The sequence below is a fragment of the Bufo gargarizans genome, unplaced genomic scaffold, assembly GCF_014858855.1.
Source record: "Bufo gargarizans isolate SCDJY-AF-19 unplaced genomic scaffold, ASM1485885v1 original_scaffold_1806_pilon, whole genome shotgun sequence".
In the NCBI taxonomy this organism is placed as follows: domain Eukaryota; kingdom Metazoa; phylum Chordata; class Amphibia; order Anura; family Bufonidae; genus Bufo; species Bufo gargarizans.
In genome coordinates, this window is record NW_025334525.1 from 317,824 (window position 1) to 339,924 (window position 22,101).

Here is a 22,101-nt window from a genome sequence, read left to right on the forward strand (position 1 = left end):
AAACGTTTTCGGTCTAAAGTGACCTTTATCAACGGAATCTGTGGCTACAGGAGAAGGAAGCGCATCTGGATATAACTATACAGTTTTTTTTTATATGACTTAGACTTTATTGATATGACACGACTTTGATTAGAAGCATTTGAAAATACCTCTGAAGTGTCATGAACCTTTGTATTCTACAATAATAGAACTAACATGATAGAAACGAGACAAAGTAAGTCTTGAGATATTTGCAGAAACTTCAAAGACCCCCATGGAGGCAATACATTTTACAGACGGAGCCCATATTATTTAGGTAGCTTTTAAAAGAAGCGGGTTCGGATACAGCAATCCAAACCCGATTCGTTTTACCCTACCTTTCAGGTATTTCTCCCTCAGAAGAGCTTTCCTCCTGGTCATTACTCTCGCCTGCTGGGTCAGTCAACTGCAGGCCTCTCTGCTTTCCCTCCCTACACTACTATCGTTGATCATAGGGTAGTAATGAAAACCCTACCTGATATTTTTCATAAGGTAGTTTCCAAATTGCACAAGAACCAGGAGATCATTCTTCTGTCCTTTTGTGACAATCCTTCTAATCACAATTATGTGTTTTGTCATAGATGTCAGAAGGTGATCAATTCACTACCTTGAAGCTTCCAGGGGTTGGAGGAAAGCAGAGAACCAGGCCAGCAAAAGTAGTAACAGCAGATGGATGAAGCAGGTTGTTTTCTTTTGGTATATGTCAGTCAGGACATTCCTCCTCCTTCCTTTTTATGGGGCTCATTCCACAAGAGAGGTGTCCACCTCCTAGGCTGAGAGAGTGGAGGCCTTGTTGGATCAGATATGTAAGGCAGCACCTGGGCTTCCCTCAAACCTTTCTCAGGCACTATAGGTTGCAGCTTTTTCCCGTGTCTGATCTCAACTTTGGTAGGAAAGTCTTGCAGGCAGTTGTCCCCTCCCCTTCTTAATTATTTTATTTCTAGTTTATTTCTCCCTGGGTGCCCTTATGGGTGAAGAGGTAAAAGATGGATTACACTTGACCGTAATGGATTTTATCAGAACTCATAGCAGCACCCCGTCCATTTTTTACCTCGTCATTTTCTTTGGTATTATTTGTGTTGTTCCTTAAAAAGATATAGTAAGAGTTAGTTATGTAGATTCGGTAGGGCGTTCTTCTCTGTCAGACCTTTGGATAGTTTTTTAGCAAAACTGAGTTGTGGAGAGGCACCACTTTTATGTTGCAGGTTTCCTGTTCAGCAGGGGAGATCCTCTCTATGGGTTCTGGAAAAACAGATTACTGGTAAATGTAATGTATCTTTTTTCACCTAAGTGTCGCTCTCCTTCGACAGGAGTACACCATAGTGAAGAAGACATCAGGGGACTGTGTGACTCCCATCATCCATCTCCAGGAGTCAGAAGTGCGGAGCAGGACCCCTCACACCATCACAGAGCCTCCCCCTCACCCCCTGATACATGAGCAGAAGATCCTAGAACTCACCCACAAGATGATGGAGCTGCTGACTGGAGAGGTGACACTGCTGGGAATGCTGGGAAATTCTCCAGTAACAGCACTGGAGGGGTCTGGGTGATGACGGTGTCATTGTGTTGTCAGGTTCCTATACGGTGTCAGGATGTCACTGTCTATTTCTCCTTGGAGGAGTGGGAATATATAGAAGAACACACGGATCTGTACAAGGAGGTCATGATGGAGGAGCACCAGCCTCTTATATCACAAGGTAAGAGCCGTCATGTGCAGTGTATACACATGTGTGCAGTGACATGTAATGGAGGAGCGACACAAGTTAGGCTCTTTAAACATCACATTAGGTCCCTGCATTTGCCTTATTAGTCAGACATATTGATAGGCTCCATTCACCTAAAGTATCTTAGGTGGTTTCCTGCTGGAGTAATTCTCCTCTAGGAGCTGCTTGGGATGTCTTGGTGCGCTCTTTATTTCCTCCTTGGCTCAGTTACTAGGAAAGGGGGATAAGAGGATCCGTCGTCTGTCTCTCCCATTCCTGGATGATGGGTGGCATCAATTTTATCTGCTAGGGATTCCACAACTGGGCTTCTAGGTCTTCTACCCTGGAGCTGTGGTTCATCCACCTGCAGTGGGTCAGTCTCTGAGGTAGTGAGTTACTACTCAGCCTCAGTTTTGTAACTCCCAGTTTTGTAACTCCCTAACTGTCTCTGACTTGTAGTCACTCAGTGGCACCTCTTACATTTGCCCTGCACCAACACCTCCGTGGTCCGATTCATTTAACAGCATGTGCACCAGAAAACTGATGCACATTAGACTGGGAATTCAATTCCAGCTCACTAGAAGCCGTAGATTTCTTTGCCGCACAGATCTCCTGAAAATGCTCCAGAATTATTATCTCTTAATAATTCAGGCACATCATACATGAGAGGGGCTCACTATATAGGAAGCATCAGTCGTACTACATCCCCCTAGTTCGTCAACGACACAGCACACCCAATGACACCAAAACATCCCCTTTTATAAACTCCTCCCAGGAATAGTGTAGGGTCAGTTATAAGTGTTGTCACGTTCCCCTGCACAACCACCATCACAGTAAAGAAACATTATGGCGTACAGGACATAACATAAGGTGTAGTAGACAGATTCAAGCTGTGCAGACGATAGAGGGCAATGGGTAAAAGGAATCCCATAGTAACTGCCTCAGATACAAGCCCGTCAGGATGGGAGCTAACTGCATCTTTCCAAATTCAGCGGAGGTAGAATACCGCTCAGGAGGAGAATTCTCACCATGTAAGGAGTTTAGAGCGATTCTCCTCACATTCCTTCAGTGACCATAGCCCAGGTCTACAGACAAGGGGAGACAGGTGTATGTACTGGGAAAGGTGTAACTGTCCTTCTAATGAATATTCCTACAGAGGACAGTGGGGGTTTCAGTGGTCTCAGAGGTTCCTGTTCCTGTCCAGCAGAGCGGCAGTCTCTCTCATAGAGCTGTTGTTGAAGATGCTTCCAATTAAAGCATTTAAGATACACTCTAGTGCTCCAAATCAGGGTACCCCAAGGGGTTAATATCCACACGTGGTAGAAACAGACACTGACACACAGGTGGGTCAAAGACTATCTCTCTGTTTATTACAAAAGGTAAAGCGGTTTATATATCTTTAGGGGGGCTTCCCCCTCTGAGGCTCATGCCATTATTTCATTGCCTAAGAAGGAAAAGGAGATAAGAAGAAAAGAGAACACTTGGCATCTGCACATTGTGCACATTGTGCATGTTATAAACTTTGGTATGTAAACTAATGTAAACATCTGTATGCTAACGCCATCTTGTAATGGCGTCTCACTAACATTAATACTGCATACATCATATATCACACTTCAAGGAACTGCTTTTTTATAGGCAATGAGTATACATGGGTATCATCTAATAATTGGCTCAAGCATTTTTCCACAGTCCATACATCATTCTTGACACATCTGTGCGGAGAAGTGAGGACGAGCTCAGCCTGCAGCTTCGCACCCCCCTCCTTCTCTCTTCATCGTTGTATAAACAGGCAGACTGAGCAAAGGGAGGAGGGGAGGCACTTGAGGCAAAGTAAGAAACTGCTTAAAGCAACTACATAAAAAAATAATTTTGTTACATAGTCCTGGACAGAATAGAATGATATTCACACATCTCTATCAGTCCCCCCTTGAATCTCATTTTTTGCCTAAACCTAAACATCTCTCCCAATGCTCCGACTCCTCTTCACCAGCTTCCATGACAACCTATTCCTTGTGAATAGCCACCCATGACACTGGATTTGACATAGGTAAATCAGACATAGGTAAATCAGATGGTCCTGTAGGTGCGGGGACTAGCAGAATGAAGTGGACTTTGTTTATCATCTTTAATATACTCATATAGCTCTCCCATGAACATATCCGGAGTGACAGCAGATACAGCTTTGGATAGAAGCTTCCTAATGCAAGGGAGGACACAAAAAACAATCAATGCAAGCAGCAGAATTAAAGATAAATTCAGGAATAGGAAGTAAGCCCTTTTAGGGCATTCATGACCTGGCCATTGATTATTGCGAACATAAGAACTATTAATACTGAGAATCTTTGGGCAATACTATCAATTGATCACTGGGCTAGAAATATTGGACTGTAACCACTTTGTTCTTCCTTTTGCACAACTTTTTCACACCCTCAAAACACTATTTTTACTATCTCATTTAGAATCTATATTCTTTGAGTCAGGATTAGCAGTCACACAAGAGGGAACAAGAAACACCATCATTTCAAGTCTCCAGACTTAACACTTTCTTGAAATGACTGGAGTAGATCCAATTAGGCTTTCCTTTGAGCTTCACTGATGTGCTTGTGGTCAACAACACTTGGAATAGACTATCTAAACCAGGGTTTGAGGACTTTTCTAACATGTCTTTTTACTACCAACCAATCTCCAGACACAAGTGGGTGGGTTCCTGGTACTTTATCAAGATCTGGAAGTGAAGCAAAAACTTGAGAATGTATTGTAGTCAAATGCTCATGCAAACTTATCACATAATCTTCCAGACAACCATGTTGCATCTGGAGCTGCTGTGGGAAATACAATCCTGTCCTACGGCTGACCCAAAAAGGACCTTATAGGGACTAAGGCCTGTCTTACGGTTACGGGTATACCTTACTGAAGAGAGAGCAGGCACACTGTTTATGGCTTTTTTAATCTTTAACTTTAGTGTCCTGTTCAGTTCTTTTTCTCCTACCCTACCGCTGCTTTGTGGATGGAACGAAGCATGTAAGGCCTGTTCTACACCCAAAACCTTCAACCTGTGAAGTGAACACCTCTGTCACTTTCAATTCTCTCAGGCACCCCATACCTGCATACAACTTCGGCCATAATCTTCTTTGCTTCTTTGGGTATGCTTTTGGCCACCCTGAAAACAAGTCATCACACATCAATACATACTTGTATACACCCACTTTGGGTAGTTTAAGGTAGTCTGCAGGCGTTGAAACAGATACAAAGGGCAAGATGTGTGTTTCTGAGGTACCTTAACCACCTTGCCCACGTTGTTCTGGGCAAAAATCATACATCCTTGGGTATATCTGGCTGCTACAGTGCTGAACCCTGGGGCATACCATGCGCTATGTACTAAATCACACATAGCAGTTTTTGACTGTTGCGTCACTCCATGGGTTGCCTGTGCCATCGTGGGGTAGAGGGACCTGGAAAGACAGAGTTTCCCTTGGAACTGTATTAGACCTTCCTCATTTATAGTCCCCCCTTTTTCCATCCACTAGTCCCTTTCCTCCTTCCCCACCTGGTTCTGAAAGGTCTTAAGAACGTCCGGGGAGACAGGAGGAGTTATTTCAGGGACCTGAGCTTTGTCCAATAAGGCAGGGGTCTGCTTAGACAATTTGGCAGCCATTTTTGCCGCCTGATCTGCCATGGCTTTTCCTTTTGCCTCCTCTGAGTCTGTTTTACAATGACCTTTTGTTGCTATCACCGCCACTCAAGTTAGTGACATGAGGGCTTCCATCAGAGACCTCACTGCTTCCCCATTTTCGATGAGTTTACCTGAAGCGGTCAGGAAGTCTCTGGTTTTCAAAATGGACCCATAGTCACCATAGTCATGGGCAATCCCAAAGGCATACCTAGAATCAGTGTAAATGTTGGCTGTTTCTCCCGCTGCATCTCTGCAAGTCATCTTCAGAGTTTTTAGCTCGACTTCTTGAGAAGACATGTGTGGTGGTAAGGACTATGCTTTTATAGAGTGTCATGTTTAGTCACCACTGCCCAACCTGTGTAGTACCTGCCATCCTGGCCATACCTCGATCCATCCACAAAGAGCACATGATCTGAATTACCTAATGGCTGATTTACCACATGGTCAAATCCTGCTGTCTCTTGTGACATCATCTGCAAACAGTCATGAGTCTCTTCCTCTGGATCTGGAAGAAAAGTTTAAGTGCCCTAAGTGCCCTAACTCTTCCCTCCCCCCTTGCTCCAGAGGCAACAGGATGTCTGGATCCAAAGTATCACATTTTTGGGCATTGTCAGGCAACAAAATGGGGCAACAAAAATATGTTTTGGGTTGTACTTGCAGGAGGATGGATGTAACATCACTATCACTTTGTGGTTCAGGACCATCTCAGAGCTTTTATCAACCATGGCTTGTACAACTACTACATCTCTGATGCAGAAAAGGGGCACCTCTGGCCACAGGTCAAGTCTGGCTGAATAATATGCCACAGGGCATTGTTGCCGGACATGCAGTTGGGTGAGGACAGCTGATGCACGGCCATTCACTTCTGTACAATAAAATCTAAATGTGTCTGATATGCCCAGTGCGGGGGAACACAAAATTGCCAGCTTTGGACATAAAAGGCTTCTACCACCTCATATATAAGGTGGAAGGGACTAAAAGAAGCTGCATCAAACTTGTGTATCCAAGGTCTGCGATAACAAACAGGGCCCAAAAATGTCCTCAGTGCATTCATGTTTCTGGGCAAAGGAATGTCCTCCATAGATGTTTCACCCTAGGAAGGAAACTGTAATGCAACAAAACTGAAGTTTTTCTCTTTTTTTTTTCTCACTTTCAGCCATCATCAGCTAAAAAAGGACAGGAGTGACATGGCTGCAGTATACATACTGGGTGAGTTCTAGGCTCCCTGCGGCAGCACCACCCAGGTATACTGTTTACCCTCATGTGTGATAGGAATAAAAAAAACAACTGTCTGGATGTTGTGGTAAAACAAAAACATTTGCCGGAGTGGGTAGAGGTAGCGGGAACCTAAGCCAACAAAGTGTGTGGATTGGGCACAATGGGGGTGTTAAAAACTGTGGCTTCAATGACAGCACATAGGTCATGTACCATCTGGTACTGGGTGGGTTTGCTCTTATCACTTTTCTTTTTCACAGGGTAAAGTGTGTTAGAAGGGGATACAATCTCCTTGATAGCCCCCTTTTTTTTCAAAAAGTCTCGGACTGTTTGAGATATGGCATCTTTCTGGGAAGTGGGGTGCCAGTTTTCATCTCCACTTCCACAGGAGGTACTGGGAGCTTGCCAACATCCGTGGGTCCAGTAGCCTACAGATAGCCTGACATTCCCGCAGGCAGGGCTTCCTTCTCATCTTCTGGGAGTACTGACACAAACATGGACCAGGGAGTTTTATCACTAATGGCCAACAAACAAAGTTCCTGGTCATTGAGGGCACCTGTGAGCTTCACAGCGCCATCCTCCTGGTATGAGATGCTGGCACGTACTTTTGCAAGAAAGTCTGCACCCAGGGGGCAACAGGGGGCGTTATCACTGGCCAGCAACCGGGCAAGCACTTTTTGGGTAAGGGAAAATCTAATACGGATGGGTTCCATTCCGTTAAAAGGGGAGTATACTACTTTCCCATCCACTTCTACCCAAGGACTGGTGTTCTTGGAGATTAAGTCAGGGGAGGACATATTTGCTGTGCACAACTGTCTTAGTTGCTCCAGTATCAATCAAAAACTGGACTACTTCTGTATCACCCAGAGTGAGGGATATCATTGGGGCCGGACTTGAATCTGCTAAAATGTTTAAAAGCACAGCCAATACTGGATTTCTTGTTTCCTAATCTTGGTCTAACTTTCCCCCCTCACCTGTCTTTGTGTCGTCCTCATCACAAAAAACATGGGCGTCTGCGGGGACGGACAGTGATCTGGGCATGGTCAACACAGAATACAATCCTCTCATGTGTGGACGAGGAGTACCACACACAGCACAAATCTCTCTCCCATCTGGGTTCTGGGTCCCACAGACTATGCAGGTCCATCCCCCAGGACCATTATAGGGTGGCAAACTTACTTTTTTCTTTCTATGTTGGGGAGGTGGTTTAACATTATCATGATAACATTCATAACAATACTTTCCACTTTCTCTGTCTTTGTACACCCACACTTCCTTCACTACTCACAGCTGGACTTCTGCCTGTCTTGTGAGCTTGTTATCTTTCAGCCACCCTTTGTTTATCCCTAAATGCTTTTTCTCACTACTGTGGATTCAGTTTACCATCGGAGATCGGGGGGCATGTCTACACCTTTCATTAGCTTGCTGATGTTTTTCACTGCCTGTCTACATTCTTTACTACTTCTGCAGCATCTTAGCTCAAGGTTAGCATTCTTCAGCAACAGTATATGAAAGACAGAAAGAACAGAATCTGTCTGGGCTTAAAGCTACAGTTTACCACAGTTGAGACCATCTCCATCACAATCCCCTCCTTTTGTGATTCTAGCAGATGGGCAGGACTTCAAAACATAAAAGTTAAGGCATTTCATGTAATTAAACAATACTACAAGTAATGACTAATTATAGGTATATGTGTATCCTTCACTTGCTGAGTTGAGTGAGTACTCTATGTCTAATGTTTCGTGCTCAGTAGCTGTATCAGAAAAAATTACCAGTAACTAAGATGGCCGCTGGGCAGGGAGTAAAATTCGCTCAGTTAAGATGGCCACCGGGCCGGCCGGAAGTTGCAGGAGTTAAGATGGCAGCCAGGCAGGAAGTTGGGAAGTAGGGAATGCCATCTTGTGTGATAACCGGATACAAAGAGGTGGGCCTAGGGCATGGTTTTGGCACTGACATACTTAACAGGTCCACCCCCCTGGAGACTGAGTGGCTGGTGATATGGTGGGGGATGTATCTTCTGGAGCGCAGCAGAGTCCCCCTCCCCCCGTGCCATTTTAGGGGGCTGTGTTGGCGGTAAAATTTCATACACTTAATTATTGTCATAATATCTAGCAACCGAATGTTGTAAATTCAAGGCCGAATGCCCTGTGTTCACGCCTGTGAGAAACTTTGTGATAATTTCACTCTTTTTTGGCCTAAAGCCAAAGCACACACCTCCCTGTGTCTCTGTGATGATACTTTTTCTTTTTTTTCTCCTCGATTTAACTCTTAATTCGTAGAACTGACTTCGCTCACAGTAAACTTGGCTGTGTAACCTTACTCTTCCCCGAGACTGGGACTGGTCCATTTCAACAGCAATGTTGCGGACTGACACACACAAAACAGAGGAGTGAGCAGGCACCTTTAACCCTTTCCTCCGCAGACAAAGGATTCAACCTCCCCTCTGTTTGGCTCAATCTGACTATCACATCTGACTAGTCAGCCCAGGATTCCTATCAGCACCTCTTCCCCTAAGGGTCAGGCAGCTCCGCATGTCTTCCTGTACAGGTTAGGTGGAGATTACCTTCGCACCTCTTCCCCTAAGGGTCACGCAGCGCCGCACATCTTCCTGTACAGGTCAGGCGGAGATTACCTCCGCACCTCTTCCCCTAATGGTCAGGCAGCTTCACACATCTTCCTGTAAAGGTCAAGCAGAGTTTACTTCGTCCCACACCTCGGCGCTATAGTGCCCTCTTTTCCAAACCAGGAGGTTCCTTTTCCCTTTCTTTGCCCATGGTCTAGCCGTCTGTGCTCAACTCACTCCTATATACACACCAGGGTGATCTATCAATTCAGACTATGGTTTCTATGGACCCAGGCTTTCAGCATTTCAGCCAACTACTATACTAACATGGGCTCCACCATACAGCAGACTAAGCCACCATGTCGTTCGAACTGAATAGCAGAAAGGCAGGTAAGATAATTGATTTTCTTACCTTTCTTTGTGGCCGCGGTCCTCTCCTCTCATGCCATTCGACAAGTCCTGGGGGCTCTTGAGGGTCGACTGCTGATGATCCCTTTGCCTGGGCCCCACGTTGGGTGCCAACTGTTGAAGATGCTTCCAATTAAAGCATTTAAGATACACTCTGGTCTCCAAATCAGGGTACCCCAAGGAGTTAATATTCATGCGTGATAGAGACAGACACTGACACACCGGTGGGTCAAAGACTATCTCTCTGTTTATTACAATGAGTAAACTGGTTTTATATATCTTCAGGGGGGTGTCCCCTCTGAGGCTCATCCCATTATTTCATTGGCTAAGAAGGAAAGGGAGATAAGAAGAAAACAGATGCCAAGTGCTATCTTACAAACTTTGGTATGTAAACATCTTGTAATGGAGTCTCACTAACATTAATACTGCATATATGACACGTCAAGGAGGTTCTTTTTTATAGGCAATGAGTATACATGGGTATTATCTAACTAAGTAATTGGCTCAAGCATTTTTCCACAGTCCATACATCATTCTTGACAGATGTGGAGAAGTGAGGACGAGCTCAGCCCGCAGCTTCATTTTCCCCTTCTTCTCTCTTCATCATTGTATAAACAGGCAGACTGAGCAAAGGGAGGAGGGGAAGCACTTGAGGCAACGGAAGAAACTTCCTAAAGCAACTACATTTAAAAAAATCATCTAGTTACATAGTCCTGGACAGAATAGAATGATATTCACACATCTCTATCACTGCCATGGGCTCACAGAAAATGTCCAGTGAATATCATATTTTTCTCTTTTTCCATTTCACCATAATGGCTCCTTAGGAGAAAGGAATTTTCTCCCCAGTGAAAGGAGACTTGGAGGGGGTAAAGATGTAGAGCTTTCTCCAACACCACAGGTGGAGAGGAGACTGGGGAAACTTGTTTTACTTCCTCTATGACTGTTTCCTCACTGTGGGTTCTCTCTCTAGAAATTTACCTTATATGGGGTGGTGTCATAACTAGTGCCAGAATGATGCTTTGATGCCTTTTTGGTTGGTGGAGTGCTGCAAGATGCTCCTGGCATTTATAACTGTATCCTCTTCCTCAAAATTTACTGTTGTGGAGAAGGAGTCATCCCACTGCCTGCCATTCACTCTCATAGACCAGAGGTTACTTCGGTCTTTTGATCTGCTAGGTGCTGGGACCTCGGCACATGTGGTGAGGAGCAGAATATTATTATTTCCCCCTGATAACTAAACCTAGAAGTGAAGGAGCTAAGATAGGTGTCTGATCTATAGACAGATCAACAGGGGGCCATGTATTCAGTCATTGTGTGCTTGTGTCTCCACAGATGAATCCAGGAGGAGAAATCCACCAAAGAGATGTCCCTGTCCTCTGTATTCCCAGGACTGTCCAGAGGAGAAGGTCCCAGAGAATCCTCAGGTAGATGGAGCTGAGCCCTATACACATCTATATAGGGGGGTCCTGCAGTCATAGAGGGGTCATAGATTGTGGGGGTCTCTTCTGTGGATCTGTTAGATTTCCCACCTGTCTGCTGTATTGTACTGAATTGTTACAGATGACAAATCAGGGAGAAGATCTGACTGATATTAAAGTGGAGGATAAAGAAGAGAGAATGATGGGCGATCCCCTATGTAAGAGTGAGGTGGAGGAGGACATTCCAGGAGATGTCACCACAGGTATGGAATAATGAATTGAGAAAGTGACTTCAGATTCTGTCTTTAGTGCCTTCAGGGCAGGAAGAGAATCTGATAAAAGTGTGCAAAAGACGCAGTTTACTATTTTTGTCTAGGAAAGTCTTATATGAGAAATGTTGAAGAACTGTTATTTCTCATTAAAAGTTTTCTTATTCAGATATTGCATTGTTGTGTAGCTACAATAAAAACCTGTTTAAAAAAGTAATGGGTCTTTGAATGTGACAATGAAACTACAAAAATAATAACCTGATCATTAAATTACAACCAGGCTGGTCAGCCTGTTAGTTAAGAGGTTAGATATGTTTGGTTCTTGTGTATTAAGCTTTCTTTTTGTGTACTCCAGTCTTAAGATCCATTATTCTTAGGAAGCTCCTATGTCATATGTGATTATTGTACAGACACAGACATCTCAGTGATGGTGACCTGCACTCACAGGACACTTCATTAGCTTCACCTTCTTAATTCTTGATAGGACCCTCGTTCCTCTCTGTCTATTCCACTACATCCTAAAGACGTCTATAAACCTGAGATCTGGTAACTGTGCGGCCATTAGGCTATACAGACCTCATATCTATGTCTATGAATTCAGGCTGAGATCTGTGCTTTACCTCATGATACATTATCTTGTTAAATGTAGATGATCAGATTTTCCATAACAATAATAAAGAGAATCTAGATTTCACAATACTGTGCATGTAATATGAAATAGATCTCTTAAACCTGATGAGCCTGGTGTACTTAGTTTGCTATTCTATGTCAGAATGGCAAATATTAAAATGAGCTTATTATGACTACAGCTAAATAGTACCAGGGCTCATGAGTCCTGCATATAGAGGCTTAACTCAATCTCCAAGTTCCTTTCCATGTGCCTCCTCCCCTTCTGCTGCTGAAATCTCACACGTACTCTGTACAGGTTGCAGTAAAATAAAGCAGCAGAGTGGATAAGGCCTGTTTCACTTTAGCTGGGAACAGCCTGTCGGATCTGTCCCTGCCATGCGCTACCGGCATTTCGTCCAGCCCCATTCACTATAATGGGCGCCAGCAGAGATCCAGCCGAAACCCGGAAAATAGAAGCTGTAATTCCACAATGAAACTGCAGCTGGAAGCAGGGGAATCTTTTACTACAAATACAGAGAGGCTGTAGCTTCTACTGAGCATGTTTGAGACTTAAGCAGCAGCGGAGGAGGTGCACAAGAAAGTGTTTCTCAGTTAAGCTCTAGGTGTCCATTATGGCATGATTTTTTTCCGGTGAATCCACCAACTCCATCAGGTCTAAGAAATAATTAATAAATTCAGATTGTGTTGAGGAATGTGGTGACAATTTGGCGCTGAAGGGTTAACTGCCAGACATAGATGATTTTATTTATTTTTTTATTTAGGTTTGTGTAATAGAAATGGAGACTGGGTACATACCCAGAAAGCTTTGTAAAGCTGGAATCACATGTGGAAACTTTCATGATTTTTTTTAACCAAAGCTAGGAGTGGATTTAAAATGATTGGCTTCCAGCCTAATAGGAATGTTTTAAGTTTGTCTATTTTACGGCTTGAAAAAAAATCACATATTTTATTTTGTATTTTCACAGAAAATCCCAGTATGAATTCTGAGGGTAACATTATGTTATCACTAAATTATAAAGTAGAAGATGAAGCTGTCATGCAGCGCTCTTCAGGAGAAAACCTCATTACCTTAAATGTATATCCAGAACTACACAGTACAGATCTATCCTATAACCCCCCTAATCATGAGGAACCTTCTCCTGACCAATCACAGATTTTTACCACAAGTACAGGTCAAGTGGTTTCTATACACAAAGGAGTTCACACAGTAGAGATTTCATACTCCTGCTCAGAATGTGGCAAATGTTTTACAAATAAATCAAATCTCGCTACACATAAAAGGATTCACACAGGAGAGAGGCCGTATTCATGTTCAGAATGTGGGAAATGTTTTATACTGAAGTCACGTCTTGTTACACATCAGAGAATTCACAAAGGAGAGGAAGCGTATTCATGTTCAGAATGTGGAAAAGGTTTTACAAAAAAATCTAATCTTGTAAGACATGAGAGAACTCACACAGGAGAGAAGCCATATTCATGTTCAGAATGTGGGAAATGTTTTACACAAAAATCACATCTGGTTAAACATCAAAAATTTCACCCAGAAAAGAATCCGTTTTCATGTTCAGAATGTGGGAACTGTTTTGCCCAAAAAGTAGATTGTATTAGACATCAAAGAAGTCACACAGGAGAGAAGCCGTATTCATGTTCAGAATGTGGGAAATGTTTTATACAGAAGTCACGTCTTGTTACACATCAGCAAATTCACATAGGAGAGGAAGTGTATTCATGTTCAGAATGTGGAAAAGGTTTTACAAAAAAATCTAATCTTGTTAGACATGAGAGAACTCACACAGGAGAGAAGCCGTATTCATGTTCAGAATGTGGGAAATCTTTTACAGACAAATCACTTCTTGTTAGACATCAGAGAAGTCACACAGGAGAGAAGCCATATTTCTGCGCAGAGTGTGGAAATAGTTTTACACAGAAATCAAGTCTTGTTACTCATGAGAGAATTCACACAGGAGAAAAACCATATTCATGTTCACATTGTGAAAAATGTTTTACAGATAACGCCGGTCTTCTTAGACATAAGAGAAGTCATACAGGAGAGAAGTCATTTTGATATTTTATATGTGGAATTTTTTTTGTAAGGGAACCAAATTCTAAAACTCATCAGACCAGAAGAAACTAATTTTTTGGAATATGGGAAATGCTATAAAGTCAGCCAGATCTTGAAGCTTTGATATGCCAGCCAGTGATATAAAGTCAGGGGACCCCCATTCTAGAGATAGATGCAGAGCCTAGAGGTGGGGCCATAAATGTTTGAAATGAGAATAAAGCAACTTTGCTCTTTTAATTCAAATGTTATGTAGTATTGACCTGAAGTAAAATTGTGTGTCACTATCTACTGCTCTCACCATGTGCTTCCACCTGAAGCTGTGTTCAAGGAAGAATTCAGATTAATGACACTCAGGGTTCCCCGAAGTTCTCGGAAACAAACCATTGAGTGTATTGGTGTGTTGTCATAGATTGGAATACTTTTGCCCTCGACCAATGTTTTACAATAAAGGGGTTTCATTTGTCAAATAATTTTTGTTGTTTCTTTGTGTTCTTCCATGTATGTCCTCACTAATCCCAATAACTTCTGTATCTACTGTTTTACTGTGGATTCTGAGATACGAGAATAAATAGGCTTAAACAATGCCTAAGTGAATAAAATAATTTACTGAATAAAAGCAGTGATATAAAAGACATATGCAACTACAGCAGTAGTTACATCATATAAAAGCATATAAAGTAATAAAAACTATCACTTACCCCAGGTCTATTCTTGGCAAGCTCTATTTGCAATGTGGCAAAACCCAAGATGGCGAATAACAAAGAGCCAGAGCATACTCTTTGTCATAAACAGGGATTACTTCTGTAGCTCCATACCTCCGCTAGGATAAACACTGAATATTCCAATATATTGCAGACAGATGTGTGCAGGGTACATGTCAAAACTTTAGAAATATCATATATAGATCAAATCTGTGCTAACTACTAAATAACCCTTCAATACACAGCTATGTTATTAGCTTTTGGGAGGGGGGATTAATGATCTGATAAATGGATAAGTCCTTGAGATAACAAATCAGTGGTCTGGTAGTAAGGTTGACATGGAGCGACCCTGAGTCATTCCATGGTTCTAAAAAAAGTCTATAATTTGTCTTGTGAAAGAAATTAGGTGGTTCGTGAACATGAATTGTACTAATTGTACTTAATTGTCACGTATTCTCCATTTTTTTTTTTTATGCCTAAATGTCTTGGGCTAATATAACATACATCTATGAAGAGCGAACATTTGAAGTTGAATTAAGAAATATAGTTTGTTTTGTTCTCTTGAAGGAAGTTAGATACAACAAATAGGGAACTGCTCAGACACAGACATTGTGAAATATAGTATGTGAAGGGGCACTTGAGCATAATGTTTAGATGTATACTTCCATACCATTATGCTTCTGATTGCTTTATTAAATACTTGTGATTGGACATATTAAAATTGATGGGTAAAGTACAATGTACAACTAGTAAAATTGACTCTACAGGAGTTGCCCCGCAGAGACTCCTTTAGCCAGCAAAGTGTCTGGGTCTTTGATTCTTAGGTCGACCTCAACTCCTGGCACATGGGGAGGACCAATTTGAATCCCACAGACAAGCAAGGTGTAGTCCCCTAGCTTGAGACTTGTCCTCAATTGCACTGACAGTGTTCAAGCTGTAAAATTTTTATTTAGGTTCAAGATGATGACTCTGAACCTTCCCCAGCCAGCTCTACCTAACATTATTAAAAGCTTTCTTTCGTGTAATGCTAGCAATGAGGTATACTCACCCAAGGAAGGATGGTTCCAGGGCCAGTCTAGAGCTGTCAGGCACTTGGAGCTGTTCATAAGAGATGCAACAAACACCCTCCTCGCTTGTCCTGATTATATTAAGAAGCAGAGAAGACAATCTATTGGCTTGCATTTTTGACAATAGCTTCAAGTCAAGGACTGTCAATGAAATCAGCTGATATCAACTTGGAATTGTTAGGAAAAAATTTTTTCACCTTTGTTTAGCAGTATGTTGTAAGCCACCTTAACAGGAATCCGGCATTGAGCCTGTGTGTAGGACATTGTTGTAATAGCTCAACAAAGAAAAATAAATTTGTTCTACCAGCAGTTTATAAATTCCCACTGTGTAGTCATCAGGGCCAGGAGACTTGTAATTGTAAAGACATTTAGTAGTTGACTTCATTTTCTTATTGATGTCTCCATTCAACATGTCCTCTGCTCCTCCATAAATGAAGGTCATATAAAGTGTAAATGTGAACTTTATTGGTATTTATTCAAATATGTATAGTTTACTCCTAGAATAAAAGAGAAGAATTAGGCCCACGTGGAGCCTCTAGGTAAGGTGAAACCGGAGGACCCCAAACGGCAATAATGTATAGATCAGATATAAACTGTCCCAACTGTCCCTGTACTTACCTACAACCTGGTGCACTGCAGGGGGTACTAACAAGATTAATGTCTATCCATATCCGAATAACTCACTGCCTGCTAGATTCTATACACAAAGGACTGTACGTGTTTCAATAGTCAACTTCTTCCAGGGATTGTTGAGCTAATTTCATATGTCCTAAGTCCATATTGCAGACTCGTCTGGCCTGACCTTAGATTTATGGATCTGAACCCACAGCATCAGAGGAATTTGTGGTCCTGTGAACTGAAATTCCACATTTGGGGCAGGAAACATGTTTGGAATACAGAATATGGAATCTTAAAATGTGATTTAGGTCTTACAAAAATAGTAGAAATTCACTGGCATTTGATGCCATTGATACCACACCAATAAGTTTTACTTTTGTGATTTATATTCGCTTTTTCACCAATTCAGTAAATTATTTTTAGAATTAAGAGTGAACAAACCTACTGTGTACGAGATTGAAAAATGGTCCCTCTTTCTTTGTAAACGTCATGGAATTATTACCCTTAGGGTCCTCAAAAGTCTGAACGTGAGAGGGAACATTCCAGCTTTGCACCAAAATGTAAAAGTGTCTTACCATACCCAGCTCTAAAGAATCTTTTATCAAAGATGAAAATAGTTTTTGGCCTCTATTCCCTTCCTTTATTAGGTGGTGTGAGGTGATCTAGATAGGAGGTATAGGCCTCTCTTAGGTTATGACCACACAGGATGGATTTTCTGCAGCAGAATTTCCCATGTGGATTTTGCTGTGTACATGCAATTGAAATTCTGCTGTGGATTTATAAAAGATTTTGCTTGAGATTTCCACTGTTTTCACTCTGAGCATTGCAAAGGGTGAACTTTATAGTGGATATCTGTAACTTTAAAATCGCACTGCTGGTCAATTTACACAGTAGATTTTTTTTACAGCTGGTAGATGTGATTTCTTAAAATCTCATCCACTGTGCTGGTACTATAAAACTCAAGGCAAATCTGCAACATATTCATCCTGTGGGGATATACTCTTAAAAAGGGTTGTCTCATCTCAGACATTGGGGGCATATCGCTTTTATAAAGACCGAAAAAAAATCACATTATTAATTTTTTATACAAATCTTGTTGAATCCTGGTGAATGAGTCCTCCTGGTGTTCCTTACTCCTAATAATACATACACTACGTTTTGAGAGGATAACCAAAAGTTTTATGTTTTCCTATATTTTCTACAGAGGTCCCCTTGTCTTCCAGTAGCAATTTCAGAGTAGAGTTACAGTTCCTTATTCCATCTGCTGCTTTATTTTACTGCCAATTGTACTAAGGTATGTGTGAGATAACAGCAGCAGAGGAGGAGGTGCACTGAAAGGAGCTTGTCAATTAGGCTACAGGTGGACCGAGACTCGGTATGGCTGATTAATACAGGACTCATGAACGTTTATCTTATAGAACTCTGGCCCACACAGACATAACAAGGAACAGACACAACATTCAACGTAGAACAGACATAGAAACAAGAGCTGGGGACAGAAACAAAGAAACGTTTCCAATACATTTACTCACACAAGTTCCTTGAACTCATAACAAGCAAAAAGTTTTCCTGGAGCTCCATAAACATTATATGTCATGAGGACTTACTGATATATATAAGGGATATCCCATACTAGTACAGTTTTCTCTTTTTTTTCCCCCTTCACAAGATGCACATTCCCCCTAAAAGATAAGACATTGTCTGGGAAATAAATAATGAATCTGCTTCTTCTAGTCTACAATCTGTAGTAACTTACTACATCACTATGTATTCACTTTTACTATGCTCGACTAATTTATATGCTGGGACAAAAGTGGATACACTAAGTCTGCCCGACTCTTTAACTACTGGAGTCTCATTTATTGAGACTGACCTAAGTCTCCCCAGGCACAGAGCACTCACCAGGAGATTCTTAGTTCAATGGAATCTGAATACAGGGTATCCCTTTAACTGTGTCATCCATTTTCTTCAACATCCAAACTTCTATCTTTTGAAATGACATCCTTTTTCAACAACTTTCTACACCCTTTCACTGCATTTGCACCTTCTCTTTCCTACTCTCTCTGACTATTTTGTCTGGCAGTATTCCTCTTTTGAGTGCCAGACTTACTTCATGTGGTCCCCATGGTCTGTTTCAGTCCAATCCCAGGATTTAGGTTTGACTTACAAGGCACTTCAACACCTTAAATCCTATATTACGAAAATTGGCAGCTCGGCTTCTGCTAGATCCTCCTCCCTCGGATTACTGTATAATTCTTCTGGTACACCTAGTCAAAATGTATTCTAGGTCCTCCTCCCTCAGACAGTCGTTTTGGTACACCTAGTCTAGGTACTCCTCCCTCAGACAGTCTTTCTGACAAACCTAGTCAGGACTTTTCCAGCCAGATAAATAAATTATCAGTATACACAATACTATACTAACTATCTCTATTTCCTCTATCACCAACTCAGACTTACTTCTATCCTTCCGTTTGAGCTTTTCTGTATCTTCTTGGGCATGTTGTTCAGTCTGCAGAGTTTGGTCCTCTGAATTAGGAATCCCTCTCTCTCCCAAACATACACTCAGGCCAAACAACTTTCACTCCTATTCTTTCGGGTTGATCCTGACTGCTATGATGGGATCCCCTGGTTTCATTCACTCATGCGCCATGTGATGAGTCTATGATGTGTTTGGTATAAAGTCTCCTTTGACACCCTTCTTCGTGGAAGTTTCCCTTATCAATTTCCTAAGACTTCTCTAGTGTGCTTTTTCACCATGGAAATTTCCCGCTGGTTATATTTCTCACACACATCCCTTTCTTTCTGTCTCCTTAAGGGAGACAGACTCGTCTTGTCACATACAAGACGTCACACCTACTGGAATCCCTCATCAATCAGGGACTTATTTATTTTTCCCTCATAGATCACTCACAATCTTTCACCTTATGATTCAGGGATTCTCATGAAACACCATTTAATCTATATCTATTCAAATGGAGAGTTACTTCATAAATTAGGATACCTGACCTTATGGATTTCCTTACCACTATCACACTGCAACCCACTAACAAGATTATGAATTACCTACTTACATAACTATGTACAGTTGCAAGAAAAAGTATGTGAACCCTTTGGAATTATATGGATTTCTGCACAAATTGTTTTATAAAATGTGATCTGATCTTCATCTAAGTCACAAAAATAGACAATCACAATCTGCTTAAACTAATAACACACAAATAAATATTACCATGTTTTTATTGAACATACCATGTAAACATGGAGTCCAATCAATGAGATGAGATTGGAGGTGTTGGTTACAGCTGCCCTGCCCTATAAAAAACACACACCAGTTCTGGGTTTACTTTTCACAATAAGCATTGCCTGATGTGAATGATGCCTCGCACAAAAGAGCTCTCAGAAGACCTACGATTAAGAATTGTTAACTTGCATAAAGCTGGAAAGGGTTATAAAAGTATCTCCAAAAGCCTTGCTGTTCATCAGTCCACGGTAAGACAAATTGTCTATAAATGGAGAAAGTTCAGCACTGCTGCTACTCTCCCTAGGAGTGGCCGTCCTGTAAAGATGACTGCAAGAGCACAGCGCAGACTGCTCAATGAGGTGAAGAAGAATCCTAGAGTGTCAGCTAAAGACTCACAAAAGTCTCTGGCATATGCTAACGTCCCTGTTAGCGAATCTACAATACGTAAAACACTAAACAAGAATAGATTTCATGGGAGGATACCACAGAGGAAGCCACTGCTGTCCAAAAAAAACATTGCTGCACGTTTACAGTTGCACAAGAGCACCTGGATGTTCCACAGCAGTACTGGCAAAATATTCTGTGGACAGATGAAACCAAAGTTAGGTTGTTTGGAAGAAATACACAACACTATGTGTGGAGAAAAAGAGGCACAGCACACCAACATCAAAACCTCATCCCAACTGTGAAGTATGGTGGTGGGGGCATCATGGTTTAGGGCTGCTTTTCTGCGTCAGGGCCTGGACGGATTGCTATCATCGAAGGAAAAATGAATTGACAATTTTGCAGGGGAACTTAAGGCCATCTGTCCACCAGCTGAAGCTCCACAGAAGATGGGTGTTGCAACAGAACAACGACCCAAAGCATAGAAGCAAATCAACAACAGAATGGCTTAAACAGAAGAAAATACGCCTTCTGGTGTGGCCCAGTCAGAGTCCTGACCTCAACCTGATTGAGATGCTGTGGTATGACCTCAAGAAAGCGATTCACACCAGACATTCCAAGACTATTGTTGAACTGAAACAGTTCTGTAAAGAGGAATGGTCAAGAATTACTCCTGACCGTTGTGCACGTCTGATCTGCAACTACAGGAAATGTTTGGTTGAAGTTATTGCTGCCAAAGGAGGTTCAACCAGTTATTCAATCCAAGGGTTCACATACTTTTCTACCTCCACTGTGAATGTTTACATGGTGTGTTCAATAAAAACATGGTAACATTTACTTATTTGTGTGTTATTAGTTTAAGCAGACTGTGATTGTCTATTGTTGTGACTTAGATGAAGATCAGATCACATTTTATGACCAATTTATGCAGAAATCCATATCATTCCAAAGGGTTCACATACTTTTTCTTGCAACCGTATAGCCCTAACTGATGTCTTACAAAACTGATAATTATGTATAATTCATGGAGTCGGTTTGTTAATTTTGATATGGGGCTACAATGCTCGCTGCACTCCGGGGACGCCCAGAGTCACTTACCAAAACGTAGCTGTAAGACCCGTAGACCGGTTACCTAAAAGTAAAGCTGCTTACCAAAACACAGTCATGAGACATGATACCAGTTGACCATGACAAACCCTGGTCTGTGGAGACTGTATTAACTCCACATAGAAAGCATAATAATAAACCAACATCATATCAATATCACAGTTCTTCGGACGGGACATTTATAACATGTAAGACTCACCCAGATCTTAGCAGTCAACACAGGGAGGGACAAAGGGTCATTTTGTAAGAATACATTTCTTACCGTGCAGCTGGGTTATGGTCTGTCCATCCCGGTAGAGGACTTACTGTTGTCGATTCAAATGGCCTTACTAGATGTCCTGCCCCAAGTTGGGCACCATTTTCTGTGGTCGCCAACCGACCTTCTGATGTGATGCAGTATCCTAATAATTCTAAATTTGAGTGAGCCGGCTCGAGGTCACGACACAGAGACACATACAAGATGTGTTCCTCATAATGCCCTTCTTTATTATAATGAGCAGTGCACATATTTATACACAAACGCAGTAAAAGTGGAGACAAGCTTTGAGTTACTATGTCTAGTTTGAGATAAGAAAATTAAAGATCAGCATGGGGGGAGTAAGGGCCCACTGTCAGATCTAGTGAGAGTTCCTCTTTAATATTTTCATAGACTGAATATGAACATTGCCACACCGTACATTTAAAAGAACATATGCCACTAGGTAATGTATCTGTCTCAGGCTGAATTCATGGACATGACAATGAGGTATGTATGGCCTAATGCCTGCACAGTAACCAGATCTCACCCACTTTTCTGTTGCTGTACGTACATCGGTCACATGGCCTAGTTGCAGCTCAGCCCCACTAAAGTCAATAAAACTGAGAAGTAATACCAAGCACCGCCGCTATACGGTGTACGGTGCTGGGCTTAGTAAGTGCCCAGAAGAACAGATCCCCTCTGAGCACAGCAGCTTTATGAAACAGCTGGTACATGGACTTGGACCGCCGCCACGGTGATATTGATGATCTATCCTGTGGA

General features: G+C 42.0%; 1 protein-coding gene across 1 annotated transcript in view; it reads left to right on the top strand.

Annotated features, from left to right (window-relative positions):
• The first annotated feature begins 1,245 nt into the window (after positions 1–1,245).
• Positions 1,246–22,101, top strand: part of LOC122923689 (zinc finger protein 432-like) — a 61,370-nt gene continuing 40,514 nt past the window's right edge. The window contains exons 1-5 of the mRNA XM_044274541.1: positions 1,246–1,508; positions 1,592–1,715; positions 10,919–11,010; positions 11,147–11,267; positions 12,869–13,965. Of these exons, the coding sequence (XP_044130476.1) occupies positions 1,485–1,508; positions 1,592–1,715; positions 10,919–11,010; positions 11,147–11,267; positions 12,869–13,965 (1,458 nt within the window). The 5' untranslated portion in view covers positions 1,246–1,484. The remainder of the gene's footprint in view (positions 1,509–1,591; positions 1,716–10,918; positions 11,011–11,146; positions 11,268–12,868; positions 13,966–22,101) is intronic.